This window comes from Pan paniscus, chromosome 1 (assembly GCF_029289425.2).
Source record: "Pan paniscus chromosome 1, NHGRI_mPanPan1-v2.0_pri, whole genome shotgun sequence".
NCBI classification, from domain to species: Eukaryota; Metazoa; Chordata; class Mammalia; order Primates; family Hominidae; genus Pan; species Pan paniscus.
This window is the reverse complement of record NC_073249.2, coordinates 1334127-1353357: the sequence shown is the minus strand read 5'-3', so window position 1 is coordinate 1353357 and position 19231 is coordinate 1334127. Positions and strand designations below refer to the sequence as shown.

General features: G+C 35.8%; 2 protein-coding genes across 2 annotated transcripts; both read right to left on the bottom strand.

Annotated features, from left to right (window-relative positions):
* Positions 1–459: 459 nt before the first annotated feature.
* On the bottom strand, positions 460–5661 carry LOC100982295 (olfactory receptor 6F1). The gene is made up of 3 exons (XM_003815333.4): positions 5346–5661; positions 2914–2977; positions 460–1841 (listed from the first exon to the last, which is right to left on the bottom strand). Exon 3 carries the CDS (start codon positions 1777–1779, stop codon positions 853–855), a length of 927 nt encoding a protein of 308 aa, XP_003815381.3. The 5' UTR covers positions 1780–1841; positions 2914–2977; positions 5346–5661; the 3' UTR covers positions 460–852.
* A 6447-nt stretch (positions 5662–12108) lies between these two features.
* On the bottom strand, positions 12109–13256 carry LOC112438149 (olfactory receptor 14A2). Its single transcript, XM_024927142.3, is given in 2 exon segments — positions 12109–12350; positions 12353–13256. Coding segments are annotated over 2 exon segments (939 nt in total). The 5' UTR covers positions 13050–13256.
* Positions 13257–19231: the final 5975 nt, after the last annotated feature.

The window sequence follows — 19231 nt, the reverse complement described above, 5'->3', positions numbered from 1 at the left end:
AGCCATACAATAATGAGGAAAGGGAGGAGAAGGGACCTATCATGTGTTGATGGTTGAAAAGGAAAGTATTTTGCTTTCTGTGGAATGCAGTACTTTGGAGGAAAATCAGATAGTTATTAAAATTATTGTTTCCTATGGTTATGTTTTCCCTGAAACCACTGGATGTTCTATACTTGCTGACTTGACAATGGAATCTTTAGTATTTTTCCTTTTCTATGATCAATATTGTTATGCAAGAAACTTCTATTGCTTTGTTCAAACTCTCCTGCAGTCCCGTTTTCATCATCCACTTTTTGGATTGCTTTGTTCACTATCCTTGTGAAACAAATGTGGCACCTTGTAATGATCAAGTTCTAATTCCATATCTGTCTGTTTGACTATACCTTATCAAAAAATACTATGCTGCAATAACTGCACACACTCTAATTTCAGTTACATGTTTTAATTCATTTAACCTTTGCCTATTTCTCTTCCCTCGTGTTCCACAAATGTAGTTTTCAATACTTTATACTAAGACAATTTTGCTAATCTTTAAAAAGAAACAAGAATTTAGAGCTGATATACCAAAGCACTCTTTTTATTGCAGATGTCTCTAATTTATAAACCAAAGTCCAGAGCAAACCTAATTCAATGTATAATTATTTTTTGCTTAAAAATCCCATTTGCTTACGTCAAAAACTCCCATTTTTATCATACATGATAATGTATAGAAAATACAGTATTGCTTGTTTTGTTTGTTTGTTTTTTCTCTGTGTACCAAGAAAGATTTGCCCTATTCCTCCACATTCTTACTTGGAACCTCTGTATAGATGCAGAGACCATTTACAGGACATCTGTTGTGGTAGAGGAGATTTATTTTCCCTTCCATTTCTTCAGCAGAGTCTCTCTTACTTCCTTATTACGAAGCGTATAGATGAAGGGGTTTAAAACTGGAGTCACCACAGTGTTCAGGACGTGGACAGCTTTGATCAGATCCAAGGCGTCTTTGATAGAGGTGCGGACGTGAAGGAAAACTGTGGACCCATACCAAATGAGCACCACGGTGAGATGCGAGGAGCACGTGGAGAAGGCTTTGCTCCGGCCACTGGCAGAGGGGATCCTGAGGATGGTGCTGATGATGTACACATAGGAGACAAGGGTGATGAGGCATGAACTCAGGATAACCACAACAGCAATCACAAAGGCCACAAGCTCTACTGCCTGTGTGTTGGTGCAGGCCAGGGCAATCCAGGGTGCAATGTCACAGAAGAAGTGGTTGATGGCACGGGGGCCACAGAAGGACAGGCCACTGATGAGGGCTGTGGGCACTGCAATGGCCACGAAACCACAGACCCAGGAGCCCAGGGCCAGCTGCGCTGAGAGCAGGCTACTCATGATGGCTCCGTAGTGTAAAGGATAGCAGATGGCAAGACAGCGGTCATCAGCCATGGCTGCCAGGAGGAAGCACTCTGTGCAGCCTAATGAGAAAACAAGGTACATCTGCAAAAGACAGCTTGTAAATGATATGGTCTGACTTCTCCCCAGTAGGATGGCCAGTGCTTTGGGCACTGCTGCTGTGGTATACCAAATCTCCAGGAAGGAGAGGTTGCTCAGAAAGAAGTACATGGGGGTATGCAACTGATGGGAGGTGCTCACCAACATCAAGATAGCCACATTACCACTAACTGTGAGGATGTACATCACCAGAAAAAGCATGAAGAGAGAGAGCTGAAGAGTTTGTGAACCAGGAAAGCCCAGTAAGAGAAAGTCCTGGGGCAGAGTTTTGTTGCCTGTGTCCATTGTGGTACTTAAACCAGAAAACAGAGTCCCCGCACTGAGCCCTTTAACCCAATCACACAGTCCTAGAAAGATAAAAAGAATGGATTCATGAAAGAGCTCCAATAATTAAATGTAATTATTGGAGATATGATGTAACTTTCATTGAATGCCTGCTCTGTGTTTGGAGGCATAGTTAATATCAGTTATTTTAATGAAACAGTGAGATATGTATTATTATAACCAATTATCAGTTTAGAAAACAAATGTGCAAAAATGTCAGCAATTCTGGAAAGACTGCACTAATAGCTACATTTCAGCTCCAAGATTCAACTCCAGTCTTTCTGCCTTCATCCCACTCTGAGCCACATTCCAGCTCAGTCCCAGATTACATCTAAACCCAGAAAGCGCTGACTGAATTTACTACATTTTAACTAGACTCTGCACAGCCCCTGGCCGAAACATGTAATTTTGTCTTTGTTTAGAAATTGGCCCACTAAACCTAAGTTCTAGTCACATACGTTATTTAGCAGTTGTAGCTTCTAAATTGATCTAATTCATAAGATTTGTCTTCAAAAATAATGTTCAAAAGTCACCAAAGGTAACTTTAAAATTAGTTTCAAAATGAGTTTTGTCTTCTCTTGATGATTTCATGTTTAAACATTATATGACAGATACTTCTCATCAAAAAAATATATTTCCATATTGAACAATACACTGAAGCTAACAGTCTAGGAAATCCTGATGCCCACTTGGAAGTGAGTACACTGAAAGCAGGTGAAGGGCAAAAAATCATTGTGAAACCAGTTTTTAAAATTCTCATAGTTTATTTCTAAGCACTAGTTTTGAGAATAGAGTCTATAAATTCGAAGGTCAATTGGGAAGCTATTACTGTCAAACGTACACGTGACCAAAACCTATGTTTAGGAGACAGAGTTTTGAAGAAAGACAGTGAAGACTTTGGCGGCTTCATTCTAGGAATTCCTTTATAAATAGAAATGTTCTCTCTCCATCCTCATGTGTCCTACCCTCGCGTTCACCAACGCCGAATGTTGTTTCCCGCATAAACCCAAATTTATTGCATGTATCCAATATCGCTAAGGGCATTTAGACTATAAAATGGGTCTACAAAGTAAACGGTGCATACATTGGCTTTACCTCATTGATGGCAGAAGGGGCTTCCAAGCAGTGCTTCTCAAGCTCTAATGGGCACATGAATCACCTAAGGGTATTGCCAAAATGGAAATTTTGATTAATGCACCCTTGACATACAGCCTATGGTTTTTCATTTCATATGTTTCCAAATGTCACTGGCCAGGACCATACACTGAGAAACAAGGATCTAGCATCTTTCTTATTTTATAAAAAAGTAATAAATCTGCAGCTTTGCTTGATTGGGTAATGAAGAAGTTCAGAGTATGCCTCCGTAAAATGTGCTCCTCTGGCACTGGATTATTTTGAACTGAAGACAATTGTGAAAGACAAAAAATAGAGAGACACAAGAAAAACTCTCTGGCCGCCCCCTTTCTACCAGGAAGGATTGGATGATTTTTAATCACCAAAGACAACTCTAGGGTCTTATCGTCCTAGAGAAGGCAACAGAGGAATATACTCAACAGACCTTGCTTAAATAACCCTTATATTCCATTAATCTCCCCATATATCTACCTTCCCACAATTCATACCCCTGAGAACCCCTTCCTTTGTCTTGTCGCTTCTCTACAAATTTATTGTATTTTTGTTAAAATACTATATAAGACCAAGTTCTAACCAATTCTTTGAATTACTCATCCCTGAATTCTCCCGTGTGTATGTGCAACGCACTTGTCAATAAACTTCTGTTTTTTTTGTTGCTTATATGTCTTTGGTGAGTCTAAATTGCAGGATTCCACCCACTGAACCTAAGATGGGAAGAAGGAAAATATATTTTTCCTCCTCTACACTGGTAAAGGAGCCTAGATTATGAATTCATTACCCTAATACAGAAAAAAATGCCCTAGATACTGATGGGTGACATAGAATAAGAAACACAAAGAAAAGGTGTTCTTTAACAATAAATACTAAATAATATATTTGCAGATTTCTTAAAGCTAATATATTCCAACATATGTATCATTCACGGCCAACCAGTACATGTGATAACTATTTTTGAATTCAAGTGCCAATGTCAACTGTTAATGTCTTTTGGTATAATCCATTTTTTTTTCTTTAAAGGTCATCAGGGAGCATTGTTAAGAACAGCAAAAAGTAGCTAACATAGTGAATGGTGAATTGCCAGTCACTAGACTGTTAGCTAACGTGATCTTTGTAAATCCTATTAGCTTGCTTTTATCCTACTTGTTTCACAAATGAGAAAACCAAAACACAAAGAAGCTGAAGAAGTTATTCAAAGTGGAGCCATGACTGTCAATCCAAGATGTCTGATTCTGGAGCCAAAGCACTTTGAACTTGAGGCTTTCAGATATTTTTTTATAGGTTCCTACGGCATCTGATTGGCAGATTTTAAAAATATTTTAATTTATGTTCAAATAGAAATCGCTGGGCAAGGCTATTTTGAAAAGCTACTATGAAATAATTCTATCTTAATTCTTAACTTCTATGAGTAATGTGAATAAGGCAATTATACTCATAATTTTCTGTATTCAAAATTCAAAAATCATTTTGATAACTAAAAATTATAAAATAAATATCCAGAACCATATTATGAAATGACATTTTCGTATTTTACTTTTACTTATGCTGCTGAATTTGTCAGATGCCATGACCTAATATTTACGTGAAGCACATGATGATCAACCCCACATGTGAAAACCTGTATATATTGCTCTAGACTCGAGTGTTTCTCGTTTTACTTCTAAGACAGCCTAAATGGAAATCTGTGGATGTGACTTAACAAGAGCTTAAAATAAAAATCAGAGTTTGATTTATTAGGTTGAAGTAAATTACCTTTTAACTTTTCAGATTAACTAACAGATTAATCTTTCTTATATAAGTAGATTGAATTTTTAATAATTTTTTTGTTTGAGTATAAGTAATTTTAATTTCTTACATCTGAAAAATAATTTTAAATACATAATATGACAGTTATTTTTTCATAGAAACATGCACTATCTTATTTAAAAACACCTACATTAAAATTGTTTCTCACTCTCAGGAGGTTTTCAGTATTGATTGAATACTATAATGGATCAATCATATACCACAATTTTGTGATTACAAATTTACCCATCTGGCGGACGTGGTGACTGACACCTCTAATCCTAGCACTTTGGGAGGTCAGGGCGGGGGGATCACTTGAGGACAGGAATTTGAGACCAGCCTGGGTGACATGGTGAAACCCCCTCTGTACTAAAAATACAAAAATTAGCCAGGTGTGGTGGTGCATGCCTGTAGTCCCAGCTACTCGGGAGCCTGAGGCAGGAGAATCATCTGAACCCAGGAGGCAGAGATTGCAGTGAGCCAGGATCGCGCCACTGCACTCCAGCCTGGGCGACAGAGTGAGACCCTGTCTCAAAAAGAAAATTAGAAATTACCCATTGATGAAACACTGGACAGAACTTGTCGAATGCATAATCACCCTTTTCACTTACCCAGTTGAAATTCTTTCTGCCATAAACTCCAAAAGCTTTGTCTCTTGACCTTACTTTTACTCATTTTTTATTCCATGATTTTCTTTATTTAAAAATAATATATTTTGATTGCAATTATTCCCTCTATATCTCTGTTTTTCTTTGATTATCTTGCTATTTAATAGTGTGCTTCCTTCGGTTGACATCCATTACTCCTTTATTAACTCAAACTTTCATAATCTTTGAAATTTGAGCTCAGTTTTTTTCTGTTTCCTTTTGTTCTTATGCTCTGACCCCATTCTGTCCTAGTTCCATTCCACTTCCCTTTTGTTGTTTTATATTTTCTCCATCTCTCTTCATCATAATTGGCACGACTCTGGAAACCACTTGTTTTTAAGTAATTGGTTATGTACGGATGAATCTTCTGGGAGATGAAGTCTCTCTCAGGTATCTAGGGCTAGTTCAAAAAGACATGATGCCCTTGCACTAAATCTTTCCAAATGGATGACTTCAGAATGTTTTCAGTTATTTAATTTAAACAACTAAATTGTAAAGTTATTGGAACAGGAAAAGGATATCTCTTTGGGCTTTATATATGCTAATCTAAGTATTTTGTCTTGCGGAGAGTTTTTAGCAAATACAGCCATTTAATAAGTTCAACAAGTTTGTGAAAAACTCTTTAAAACAAATCAAACAGAATAAAATTGGACAAATGACCTTAACTAAAAATATAATTAAGTAATATGAAGCATGATATAACTAGAAATTTAAAATTATCTCTGAATTAAAAAAAAATCTGCCTGGCTGTTCATCAGACTAAAATAGCAAGGGAAGAAAAAGCCAGTTATAAATACATCAGAAAACAACTTTACCCAAGGACATGTTGGAGTTGTAAATTGTCATAATGATTCCCTTCTTTGAGTGATAACTGTTTTCTCACTGAGAAAATTTCTTATTTAAAAATCTTTCACATCAGAAATTTGTTGTTTTCAATCATATGGATAAGAAAAAAATATGGCATCCTTTCTGGGAGTACCTAATTCACGCTGACAGAGACATACAACCTCACATTCTATTCGAGGAGCAGAGCTTCAGATAAAGTTTCTGAACACAAAATTTCTCATGTATCTTAATTTTGTAGTTTCCAAGGAAAAAGAACATTTGTGTCCAGATCTGATGTTGACCTTCCATAAGGAGCTTTCTTTGCTTTCCGCCTATTAAATCACTTCTTTTAAATTTCACCTCAACTTCACCCTTCCCCAAATTTAAAATAATTGTCTTTTACATTGTTTAATGAGACGCCCTGTGATCCTTGTGATTTGCAGCCCCCTTTACGTCCATGGGTCAATAAAGCTGACTGCTGGACTACAAGGATGCCTCTAGAAGGCTTAGGCTGATTGAGCTCAGGTAAAACTAGAAGAGTGAAAACACATGCCGTGATCCTTCTACAGAAATATTTCCTAAATTCTAGAAAATTCACTTGCAAACTTATAATTGTTCTACACAATTAAATTTTAGTTAAAGGTATATTATCATCTATGTGCTCGTAGGGTAGGGAAAATGGCTTTCCTTCACCCTTCTAGGTTCTTTGACAGGGCTACAAATTAAATTGCCACAAGACAGACTAACAGGAGAAAAATTACATTCAATAATGTTCATATACACAGGAGTCCCACAAAATATGAGATTCAAAGAAGGGCCACATGATTGAGGCTTATATAACACCCTTAGCTATAGATAAGATTAAGGGGTAGGGATCTCTGGAGCATAGCGTTGACAGGTTATGGGAGCATGAGGGGGAAAAATGTATTGTGCATACACATTGTCTTGTTATGCAGATAAAAAGTATATCAGATAATGAAAGTTGCCCTAGAGCAGCCTTCTTCCTGATACAGATACATTTTCTATTATAGATTTTCTCTAGAGATGTAGTTTTTTAAAAAATAAAAAAGTAGCCATGTCTGCAGTTTCTTAAAGTAACCTGCTGGAAATTTGCCCAAGAAGTATACTTTGAGGTGACGTATTCTGATCTCTTACAGTCATATTTTGGAGTTGTATCCTAAGCCCCAACACGTTGATAAGCATTTTTTTAAGTTATTGAGAAAGAAATCACTGTGCAAAACAACTTAAGAGATAGAAAAGAAATGATAGAATTTCTCTCCTTTGCTGTTTATATTTAATATTTTTAGTTTATTTGTTCATGTGAAACAATCTGAAAATATATTCTACGGTAACACCAGTAATGCTTATGTTTGGGCTCAGAAAATGATACCTCAAAGTATGACACTTTGGCATGCTGAGTACTTTGGAAAAACTGGATAGCTATATACAGAAGAATGAAATTGGACCCTGTCTCACACAATATGCAACAATCAATGCAAAATGAATTAAAATTCCATGACTTTGGTCTGAACAATGATTTCTTGGATAAGACCCCTAAAACAATGCAACAAAAGCATTAGACAAATGGGATTGCATCAAACTAAAAGGCTTCTGCATAACAAAGGAAATAGTTAACAAGAGACAAACTGAATTAGGAGAAAACTTTTGCAAACCATATGTCTGATACAGAGTTAATATCCGAAATAAATAAGACACTAAACTCAATAGCAAGAAAACAAATAATCTAATTTAAAAATGGGCAAAGGACCTGAACAGTTATTTCTTAAAGGAAGGTATATAGTCAACAAATATATGAAAAAGTGCACAGCATCCCTAAAGATCAGGGAAATGCAAATTAAAACCACAATGAGACATCACCTCACACCTGTTAGAGTGGCTATCATAAAAAAGATAAAAGTTAAGTGTCAGTGAGGATGTGAACTTCAGCATATTTAGGTTTGTAATTCATCTGAATTTTATTTTTTGTATGTGTAGTGTAAGGTGGATTTTAAACATATTTAATTCTATTTTTTTCTACATCATTTTCCTTTCTAGTCCTTCCTTTTCCAGTAATGTGTGATTTATCCTCTGTCATATTCTGGTCACCATTCATGAATGGATTGAGTTTTCTTCCTTCGGTCCATTTTCTATCTCTAAACAACCATAATCTTTCAATTAGTATAATATTATAGACATGTTTATATCTGAAAAGCCGTTACTCTACTTCTTACTTTTTCATCTTAAAAATTGTTTTAATTTTCATGGCTGTTCAGTTGTGTATATGAATGTTTTAAAAACTTAAGTTCCATTTTGAACTACTTTAAGACTTCAAATGAAAAGTTTATTGGTTACTTATAAAGAATCAACACCTTTATTGAATCTTCTCATCCCTGTACACAGTATATAATCCAACTACTTTCATTTTGTTCATACTCTTAGGTAACTTAAAAAATTATATTCTCCAAAAGTTATTTTTCCCCATTGATGAGTTATTCTCAGATACCATATACTTTTCAATGTTCTTGTGAATATGTAATCCATCTTTAGTTTCTTTTACTCTAGGACTCTCCTTGGTCATTTTGCCCCCAAATTTGACTTTTTGAGCTGTCTCATCAGTCTCTTACAGGATGTCTCATATTATTCGTTTGTTCAGTTGTTTCTCATGTGGTATTATTAAATTTCTATCTTCTGTTTTTCTGAAAACTGGAAGTTAGTTCTGAGGCTTGATTAAACTCCAGGTTAAATATTTTAAGAGAATATTTCAAGGATGATGTAGTCTACATATTGTAACATATCAGGAGGCACGTAAGTTATTTTACTATTATTGTTATCAGTTTGATCAATTAGATTATGGAGGCTACCATCATTCTCTTTATTGTAAATACGGAATAGATAGTTTGAGGTTAAAAGCTTGTCATTATGAAGATATCTCATTTTCTTGCAACTCTTTTTCTAGTGGTTTTATCATCCATGGCTGATTCTTGCCTGAATCAATTCCAATATAGATGATTAATATTATGAATTTTTAAATTCTATTATTTCTTAAATATTTACTAGCTGTCAATCTTCTAAAAAATGGTTTTTTATCAATTTTTCCCTGGTAATTAAAACATATTATAGAAAAATAAGGCACTGATATAATTTGGACAGCTGTCATTAAGATGGCTAACTAGAAATGCCCAGCACTCACCTACTCCACAAAGAAGGACTGAGATAGCAAGTAAATAGCCAAATGTTGACGGCACTGTCTAGGAGAGAATGCTGGTATCCAGCAGGGAAGCAAAAGGAACCTTCTGAGGTATGGAAACTCAAAATGGCAGCATAGAGAAGGAAGTAAGGCAGCCAGTTGGATGGGCTAGGAGCCAGGAAGTACTTCCCTTCTCATATGGAAAAAAGGTAAATGAGAGATCCATGTAAGTACACATGTAGTCACCTGCACACACTGTCCAGAGGCTGAAGAGTGGTGTGTCCAGCCTACTGGAACCCACACACCCCACCCAGGAGCCTGAGGGCCAGCCTGCCCAGCCTGCTGTTTCTACAGCCAGCATCCTTGTTACACACTCAAAGGTCCAAAGACTGGCCTACTGAGGGTTTGCTGCCACTACTGCTAGCACTTGCACACACCACCAAAAGGCCTAAGCACCAGTCAACCTTGCATCCCCATCTTCAGCAAAGGCTAGTCAAAGCATCTGCAAACAACTGCAACCTAAGCCACTAAGGAACGCACAGAAACTACTGACATTGACAATGGTAAAAGAAATCAAACAGTGGCTACAGTATGGTGCATATCCAGAACCAAAGCCAAAGCAATCTGCCCAACCAAAATTGAAGCCACATATATAGTAAGAAAAAGTATTTCTTTACAGAAGCTACTCCATAAACCTGGAAGAAGTGACTGTTAAATGAGATGCACAGATATCAACATAGGGATGAAAGAAACACAAAACAGCAAGGAAACATGACACCTACAAAGGAAGACAATAATTCCCCAGTAAAAGACCCCAAAGAAAAGGCATATAAAATGCCTGAAAAAAAATTATTCTCTGAAAGAACCCGAGTGAGATACAAAAGAACACAGATAAATAATGCAAAGAAATAAGAAAAAAAAAATCATGATCCGAATCAGAAATTCGACAAGAAATAGATACCGTAAAAAAGAACAAATAGAAATCCTGGAACTAAAGAATTTAATGAATGGAATAAAAATGTAATTGAGAGCTTCAACAAAATACTAGATGAAGTAGAAGAAAAAAATTTTGAACTTGAAGACAACTCTGTTGAAATAATTCAGGCAGACAAAGAAAAACACAAATACTCCAATTTGATTATTATACATTATATGCCTGAATCAATATATCATATGTACCCTATAAATATATACAATTATTGTGTATCAATAAAACTAATAAAGTATAAGAAAAAGAGGACTATAATTATAAAATATCAGATGCTACTAAAAAACAAAAGGGAGGACACTGAAAAATCTCAACAGATTTTCCACAATGCACGTAATTTCTTAAATATTTAAACCAAAAACATTTCACCAATATAATTTAACTGAGGGTAGGGTAACAGTCTTTTCTCTTTTACAACTCTGCTTACTCAACTCTGACAATAGGTAGATGTACATGTCAAAGTAATTGATTCATGTTTAGCATACATTTTTTTCTTTAAAGGGAAAGAACAAATAATTGTGTGATTTTCCCTCTGGTAGAACTTAAAGGAAATTTTATGTGTAAGATATATCATGAAAGTTTAATTTAACCTTATTTATATTTTTAGCATCTTATTTTGGTATGGTAAAAATCAACATAGCTGTCAGAGGATATTTGGGACATGATTAAATAAGATAACATGTGACTCAGAATTAATACCTGGCCATCTAGTTAATTCAATGGTTAATAAAACATTAGTAACATGATTGATAAAAGAGCATAATAATTGAGAACAATCTTAGGAATATTTGTATTTTTTCTTAGATAAATAAGAACATAACAAAGTCAATATAAAACCCAGAAAGTTATTGTAATAAGACACAGAATCTCTAGGGGGGTTATACAGAAGGTAAAGAAAAAGGTTTCACATTGTAGACACTCGTGGTTAAACCAAAGGAAGTCTATCACAACTGAATGACTTGGGAAATCACTTTAACACATTTCCAAGCTTCTTTTCAGAATCAGATGTAAAACATTATTCTTTATACAGGGAGAGGTGAAGGCCTTTCTGAACTATAGACATGCAGACACATAGAAACACACAGTTCTCAGACCTTCAGAACTCTGCCTGGCCTGTTTCTGGAAATACTATTTACTGGGTGACCACCACTTGCCTAGGAGACCTTGGCTCAGACATGTCTTCTCACCTCTGCTTTAGGTGTCCTGCAGATTGTTTACAGATCTGGGCACACCTCTAAAATGGCCTTAGCTCACTGTGTTATTTTTGCCTAGTATTGTTCTTGCTCAGCTCTAGCTAGATTCTCAGGGGAGTCATGTGAATTTTATCTGGGTAGTATAATGCAAATGCATTATACTGCACTCATTGAATCACCTCAGCATTTTTAATTTGTTCTCAGTGAATAAAATAGAGAAAATGGGTTATTAAGAGACCAAAGATGAAAGCATCATGTTAAACAGAACCAATTCTTTCAGAAAGTTATAATACAAAGGCAGAAATGCTTTGTCATAGAAGAATACCAAATGATTACTATAACACTATGTATTATCCTGATGTAATGCAATTAAGTGACTTAGAAATAGTCAGTTAGGCTCTTGAGTATTTATTTCTTCAGGGAAAAAATAATGTGAGTATATTGCTTTCTTTTCTCAGGTCTTTCCAAAGTTACAAATAAGGAAAGTTTCTTGTGATCTGTGAGGCACTGTATCACTGACAGAACTTGAAAGTGTTAAATGAAGTAAGCCTCCTGACCATATGTTTTCTGCAACAACCTTATCAGAGCACATTTCGTGTCATTGTTCCGCAGGCTGTAGGTTACAGGGTTAAATACTGGAGGCATCACAGTGTAGATCACAGAAAGCAGCCTGTCAATAACAGATGGTGAATTTGAAGGTGGCTTAAGATAAACAAAATAAGCAGTTATGATAAAAACAGTGAAAACAATGAGATGGGGGAAGCATGTGGAAAAAGCTTGGACTGACCTTTAGTGGTAGGGATCTTCAGTACAGTGGAGAAGATATAAATGTAAGAGATCACAATACAGATGAAACAAGAAATGCTTAAACACGCACCAACTCCAATACCTGCATAAATTACCATGAGTGTTTCAGAACAGGAAATCCTTAGTAATGAAGGAACATCACAGAAAAACTGTGGAATCACACTGGAGCCACAGAAAGGCATGGAAAATGTGCCAGCTGTGTACACAGTACCAAAGAGCCCTCCAATGGCCCAGGAAACACTTGCCATTAACACACAGACGCCAGTATTCATGATTACCTCGTAGTTCAGGGGACAGCAGATGGCTACATAGCAGTCATAGGACATGGCAGTGAGGATAAATATCTCTCCTGCTGAGAAGGAAGTCATTAAAAGTAGCTGGAAGGCACATCCTAGAATGGAAATGGAATTGTGGGTTAGGTTGTTGACAATGAATTTTGGGATCGGAAAAGACACCAGGAAGACATCCAGAAAGGATAAGTTCTTCAGGAAGAAGTACGTGGGTGTTTGGAGCTTTACGTCCAGGGTAATGAGAGTAATGATGAGAGGGTTACTCATTAGGGCTGCCAGGTAAATCAGTAGGAAGAGCACACCATATAAAATCTGCAGCTTCTGGATATTAGAAAACCCCATAAGAAGAAATCCTGTCACCAAGGTGACATTGGCCATACTAGATTCTCTTCAGTGCCTGTCGAGGTGAGAAAATATGCAAAAAAAGAATAAAGGAGAAAAAAATTAAAAAATTAGTCTATACAGACTAGCAAGAGTCATACTGATATACAAAAATATTCAATGGAAAGGAGTCATGTACCTACCTAAAATGGCTCTCCATTTACTTAAAACTTCATTGTTCATTTTTTAAGATAAACTCCATGAGTAATGTGTAAATTCCATTAGACTTTATGAGTTTTACCTAATCCTATAGCCTCAAACTTAATTTCTTGTTACAAGACACATGTAACTTGACTAAACACAGAAGCTTTTCCAACCCACTGAGAATTTGCATCAAATTATTATTATGCCATGCTTCATGATGAATCCTTTGCTTTCAGAAAAGCAATCCAAAGGCCCATGTCTTTAGATTGTGTTAGTATCCCTAATATCCTATACAGGTGCAAAATATCAATTATCATGTGATGTTGTAAACATGAAGTCACACTTACAGATGTATTGAATAATCTAACACAGGTAAATAACCTTCTCTATTCTAATGATAGTAAGCAAGGGAAAATAAACAAGGATTTGTTGTTCAATGTTTGTATTATCTTGAGGTCATGCAATTCTAACATAATGAATATCTCACTTAGTGTAGAAATAAAAAATGAATTATTTAGCAAAATTTCATGTTCTTTGAATGTGCATATGTGTACTAAAGCCACATCATTATAAGGGTGGTTGATTTGTTTATAAAGGAATTTTGACAGGGCACCATGATAAAATGGCTTTCCCATCCTAACTGAATAATTTTTCTTGATCATGGTCAGTTGTCGATAATTTACTTTGTAAAACTATCAAATATCTTCTTTCAGTGTTTAAAATATTTCCCTCAATTATTAGTTACTGATGTAGAGTTATTTATTCTTTATTGAAAAGATAAAAAAAATGTTCCATATATATCAGACATCAAACTAGATGGTAGAGATTTAAAAAATAAACAACTTTGTTTTTTCCTAGGAGCTTTCTGTTGATGGGAGGAGGCATAAAAAGAACAAATAAATTAGTAAACAAGATAAACTCAGATTGGGGGAGGCATTAAGATAATATAAAGGTGTTATTTTAGAGATTAACCAGATGAAAGGGCTTTCTATGTGGGTGACCTGGGGGCTGACAACAAAATGAAGAGAAGAAATACAGGACAAAGATCTGTAGAGAAGATGCTTTAGGAAAAGAAGCTTAAAAAATAAAGTAAAGGTTATGGACATTTGGATCACATGTGGAGAAGCAGTATATAGTGAACTTGGAAAATGTGGTAGAGTGATTAAATAATTCTGAAGACATTTATTAGCTTACTTCAATGGTCAGTCTGGAGAAATACACAAGGAAGGACAAAAGGGAGGAGGAAGGATAATTAATTGTTTTTTTGTCTGCCCTAAATTTCCTTAATATCTACAAGATTTTATTTATTTATTTATTTATTTAATTTAATTTTATTTTTTATTATACTTTAAGTTTTAGGACACATGTGCACATTGTGCAGGTTAGTTACATATGTATAAATGTGCCATGCTGGCGCGCTGCACCCACTAACTCGTCATCTAGCATTAGGTATATCTCCCAATGCTATCCCTTCCCCCTCCCCCCACCCCACAACAGTCCCCAGAGTGTGATATTCCCCTTCCTGTGTCCATGTGATCTCATTGTTCAGTTCCCACCTATGAGTGAGAATATGAGGTGTTTGGTTTTTTGTTCTTGCGATAGTTTACTGAGAATGATGATTTCCAATTTCATCCATGTCCCTACAAAGGACATGAACTCATCATTTTGTATGGCTGCATAGTATGCCATGGTGTATATGTGCCACATTTTCTTAATCCAGTCTATCATTGTTGGACATTTGGGTTGGTTCCAAGTTTTTGCTATTGTGAATAGTGCCGCAATAAACATATGTGTTCATGTTGCTTTATAGCAGCATGATTTATAGACCTTTGGGTATATACCCAGCAATGGGATGGCTGGGTCAAATGGTATTTCTAGTTCTAGATTCCTGAGGAATCGCCACACTAACTTCCAGAATGGTTGAACTCGTTTACAGTCTCACCAACAGTGTAAAAGTGTTCCTATTTCTCCACATCCTCTCCAGCACCTGTTGTTTCCTGACTTTTTAATGATTGCCATTCTAACTGGTGTGAGATGGTATCTCATTGTGGTTTTGATTTGCATTTCTCTGATGGCCAGTGATGGTGAGCATTTTTTCATGTGTTTTTTGGCTGCATAAATGTCTTCTTTTGAGAAGTGTCTGTTCATGTCCTTCGCCCACTTTTTGATGGGGTTGTTTGTTTTTTTCTTGTAAATTTGTGTGAGTTCATTGTAGATTCTGGATATTAGCCCTTTGTCTGATGAGTAGGTTGTGAAAATTTTCTCCCATTTTGTCGGTTGCCTGTTCACTCTGATGGTAGTTTCTTTTGCTGTGCAGAAGCTCTTTAGTTTAATTAGATCCCATTTGTCAATTTTGTCTTTTGTTGCCATTGCTTTTGGTGTTTTAGACATGAAGTCCTTGCCCATGCCTATGTCCTGAATGGTAATGCCTAGGTTTTCTTCTAGGGTTTTTATGGTTTTAGGTCTAATGTTTAGGTCTTTAATCCATCTTGAATTGATTTTTGTATAAGGTGTAAGGAAGGGATCCAGTTTCAGCTTTCTACCTATGGCTAGCCAGTTTTCCCAGCACCATTTATTAAATAGGGAATCCTTTCCCCATTGCTTGTTTTTGTCAGGTTTGTCAAAGATCAGAGAGTTGTAGATATGTGGCGTTATTTCTGAGGTCTCTGTTCTGTTCCATTGATCTATATCTCTGTTTTGGTACCAGTACCATGCTGTTTTGGTTACTGTAGCCTTCTAGTATAGTTTGAAGTCAGGTAGTGTGATGCCTCTAGCTTTGTTCTTTTGGCTTAGGATTGCCTTGGTGATGCGGGCTCTTTTTTGGTTCCATATGAACTTTAAAGTAGTTTTTTCCAATTCTGTGAAGAAAGTCATTGGTAGCTTGATGGGGATGGCATTGAATCTATAAATTACCTTGGGCAGTATGGCCATTTTCACGATATTGATTCTTCCTACCCATGAGCATGGAATGTTCTTCCATTTGTTTGTATCTTCTTTTATTTCCTTGAGCAGTGGTTTGTAGTTCTCCTTGAAGAGGTCCTTCACATCCCTTGTAAGTTGGATTCCTAGGTATTTTATTCTCTTTGAAGCAATTGTGAATGGGAGTTCACTCATGATTTGGCTCTCTGTTTGTCTGTTGTTGGTGTATAAGAATGCTTGTGACTTTTGTACATTGATTTTGTATCCTGAGACTTTGCTGAAGTTGCTTATCAGCTTAAGGAGATTTTGGGCTGAGACAATGGGGTTAATGCCCACAAGAGAAAGCAGGAAAGATCCAAAATTGACACCCTAACATCACAATTAAAACAACTAGAAAAGCAAGAGCAAACAAATTCAAAAGCTAGCAGAAGGCAAGAAATAACTAAAATCAGAGCAGAACTGAAGGAAATAGAGACACAAAAAACCCTTCAAAAAATTAATGAATCCAGGAGCTGGTTTTTTGAAAGGATCAACAAAATTGATAGACCGCTAGCAAGACTAATAAAGAAAAAAAGAGAAAGAATCAAATAGACACAATAAAAAATGATAAAGGGGATATCACCACCGATCCCACAGAAATACAAACTACCATCAGAGAATACTATAAACACCTCTATGCAAATAAACTAGAAAATCTGGAAGAAATGGATAAATTCCTCGACACATACACTCTCCCAAGACTAAACCAGGAAGAAGTTGAATCTCTGAATAGACCAATAACAGGAGCTGAAGTTGTGGCAATAATCAATAGTTTACCAACCAAAAAGAGTCCAGGACCAGATGGATTCACAGCCGAATTCTACCAGAGGTACAAGGAGGAACTGGTACCATTCCTTCTGAAACTATTCCAATCAATAGAAAAAGAGGGAATCCTCCCTAACTCATTTTATGAGGCCAGCATCATTCTGATACCAAAGCCGGGCAGAGACACAACCAAAAAAGAGAATTTTAGACCAATATCCTTGATGAACATTGATGCAAAAATCCTCAACAAAATTCTGGCAAACCGAATCCAGCAGCACATCAAAAAGCTTATCCACCATGATCAAGTGGGCTTCATCCCTGGGATGCAAGGCTGGTTCAATATACGCAAATCAAGAAATGTAATCCAGCATATAAACAGAGCCAAAGACAAAAACCACATGATTATCTCAATAGATGCAGAAAAAGCCTTTGACAAAATTCAACAACCCTTCATGCTAAAAACTCTCAATAAATTAGGTATTGATGGGACGTATTTCAAAATAATAAGAGCTATCTATGACAAACCCACAGCCAATATCATACTGAATGGGCAAAAACTGGAAGCATTCCCTTTGAAAATTGGCACAAGACAGGGATGCCCTCTCTCACCACTCCTATTCAACATAGTGTTGGAAGTTCTGGCCAGGGCAATTAGGCAGGAGAAGGAAATAAAGGGTATTCAATTAGGAAAAGAGGAAGTCAAATTGTCCCTGTTTGCAGATGACATGATTGTATATCTGGAATAGCTACAAGATTTAAAAAATTTTGCTTTGAAACAGAGAGTACTTTAACATTTTACCAACAGAAATTTGAAATTAATACCATAAAATAATTCCAATTTTTCAACCACATGGACACAGGATTACTCATCAGATGTCCTTAAGGAGATAATTCCATCACATCTACACAAGGGTAGAAATATTCCTCCCAGAATAAAAAGTTTAATTTGTCAGTTGATTACCTGAAATTAAAACAAAACATCTAGCTTCCTTCATAAACTCCGTGTCAACATAGCACATGGTTCCATCTCTAGACTTTTGATAAAAGACTCAAAGAGCTCTGCAAAGCTGTGGTAGTTTCTTCACATGGAAGGATGCATACTTCCACAATGAGGAAGGCTATTTGCCTTTCTTTTATTTCAAATTTGACATAATTTGTAAACGTCTATAGTCAAGGGACTGCAACAAATTATTTTTAAGGCACTTGGCTAATACTTTAGAATTCCCCAAAGAAAAATGTTTTAAATATTTTCTGAATCACCTTGTTAAGTGATTATCTCTTAAGACCATTAGCAGTATAATCACATGTGTTTTCTGTAGGGAGGAAACAACTGTTTCCAACGTAGGTCCAGAACATTCTGAAATACACTGTTAAGGACATGACTCAGTCTTTTAGCAGAAAAATAATAAAGTACTCAAATATTCCCTTAATTCTACTTATCATAGAGTTATAGGCTATAGGACAGTGATAACCAAGCTATGTAATATACTGTATAATAATCATCTGAGCACTTTGCTAAAAATGAAGACCCCTGAAACATACAACAAGCCAACATAACATAGTTGAAGATTTGCTTGTAGCTCTGTTCCCCTTTAGACTTAAGAGTTTATATTAAGCCTATGGTTAAGTTACTTAAAATGGTTTCTTTCTATTTTCTTTTGAACATGGTTTTGTTTTTCATTCGAAGCATAGTTATTTCATTTGATTTGGTTTGCATTTAATTTTAAAGTTTTTTGTCCTTTACTTTTGTTGACAGTTTTTATATGTAAAAAATCAATATGCTTCTCCAAAGTAAAAATACACACAAAAACCCCACAGAATACTATTGTCAATGAAATGTCACTCTCTATCCTTTCCACCCCATTGCTCGAGATCTACAGAAAAGCAATTTCAGGGTTTACTGGTTTGTTGTTTGCAGGTTTCAATTTTACAAAAAAAGATTTGCTCATGTTTTCTTGTTACTTATAGCATACGAAGTATACTTGCTTACATTTGATTCTTTAATGTAATAAATGCTGGCAAACATTAGATACAGTTTATGGAAACTGCCTTCATTATCATTATTTTTTAATGGTTGAAGAATACTCCAATGTAAATATAGGTAATAGTTTATTCAATAATTACTATATGTTTTGGTATTTAGTTTTCAAAATTTTGTGGTTATAAACGAAGCTGCCAAATAGAAACCTTGTGAACATTTATTAAATTACAGGAGGTACACTTCAGGGTATTATATAAATGAGTCAAAGGTGGCTCCTGTAGATTGGCCCTCACGTAGTTTGCTTCTTCACAGCAGGCTGTGAGAGTTAGCT

Excerpts from the sequence above, each read along its gene's own strand:
- LOC100982295 (XM_003815333.4), bottom strand. The coding sequence starts at position 1,779 with ATGGACACAGGCAACAAAACTCTGCCCCAGGACTTTCTCTTACTGGGC.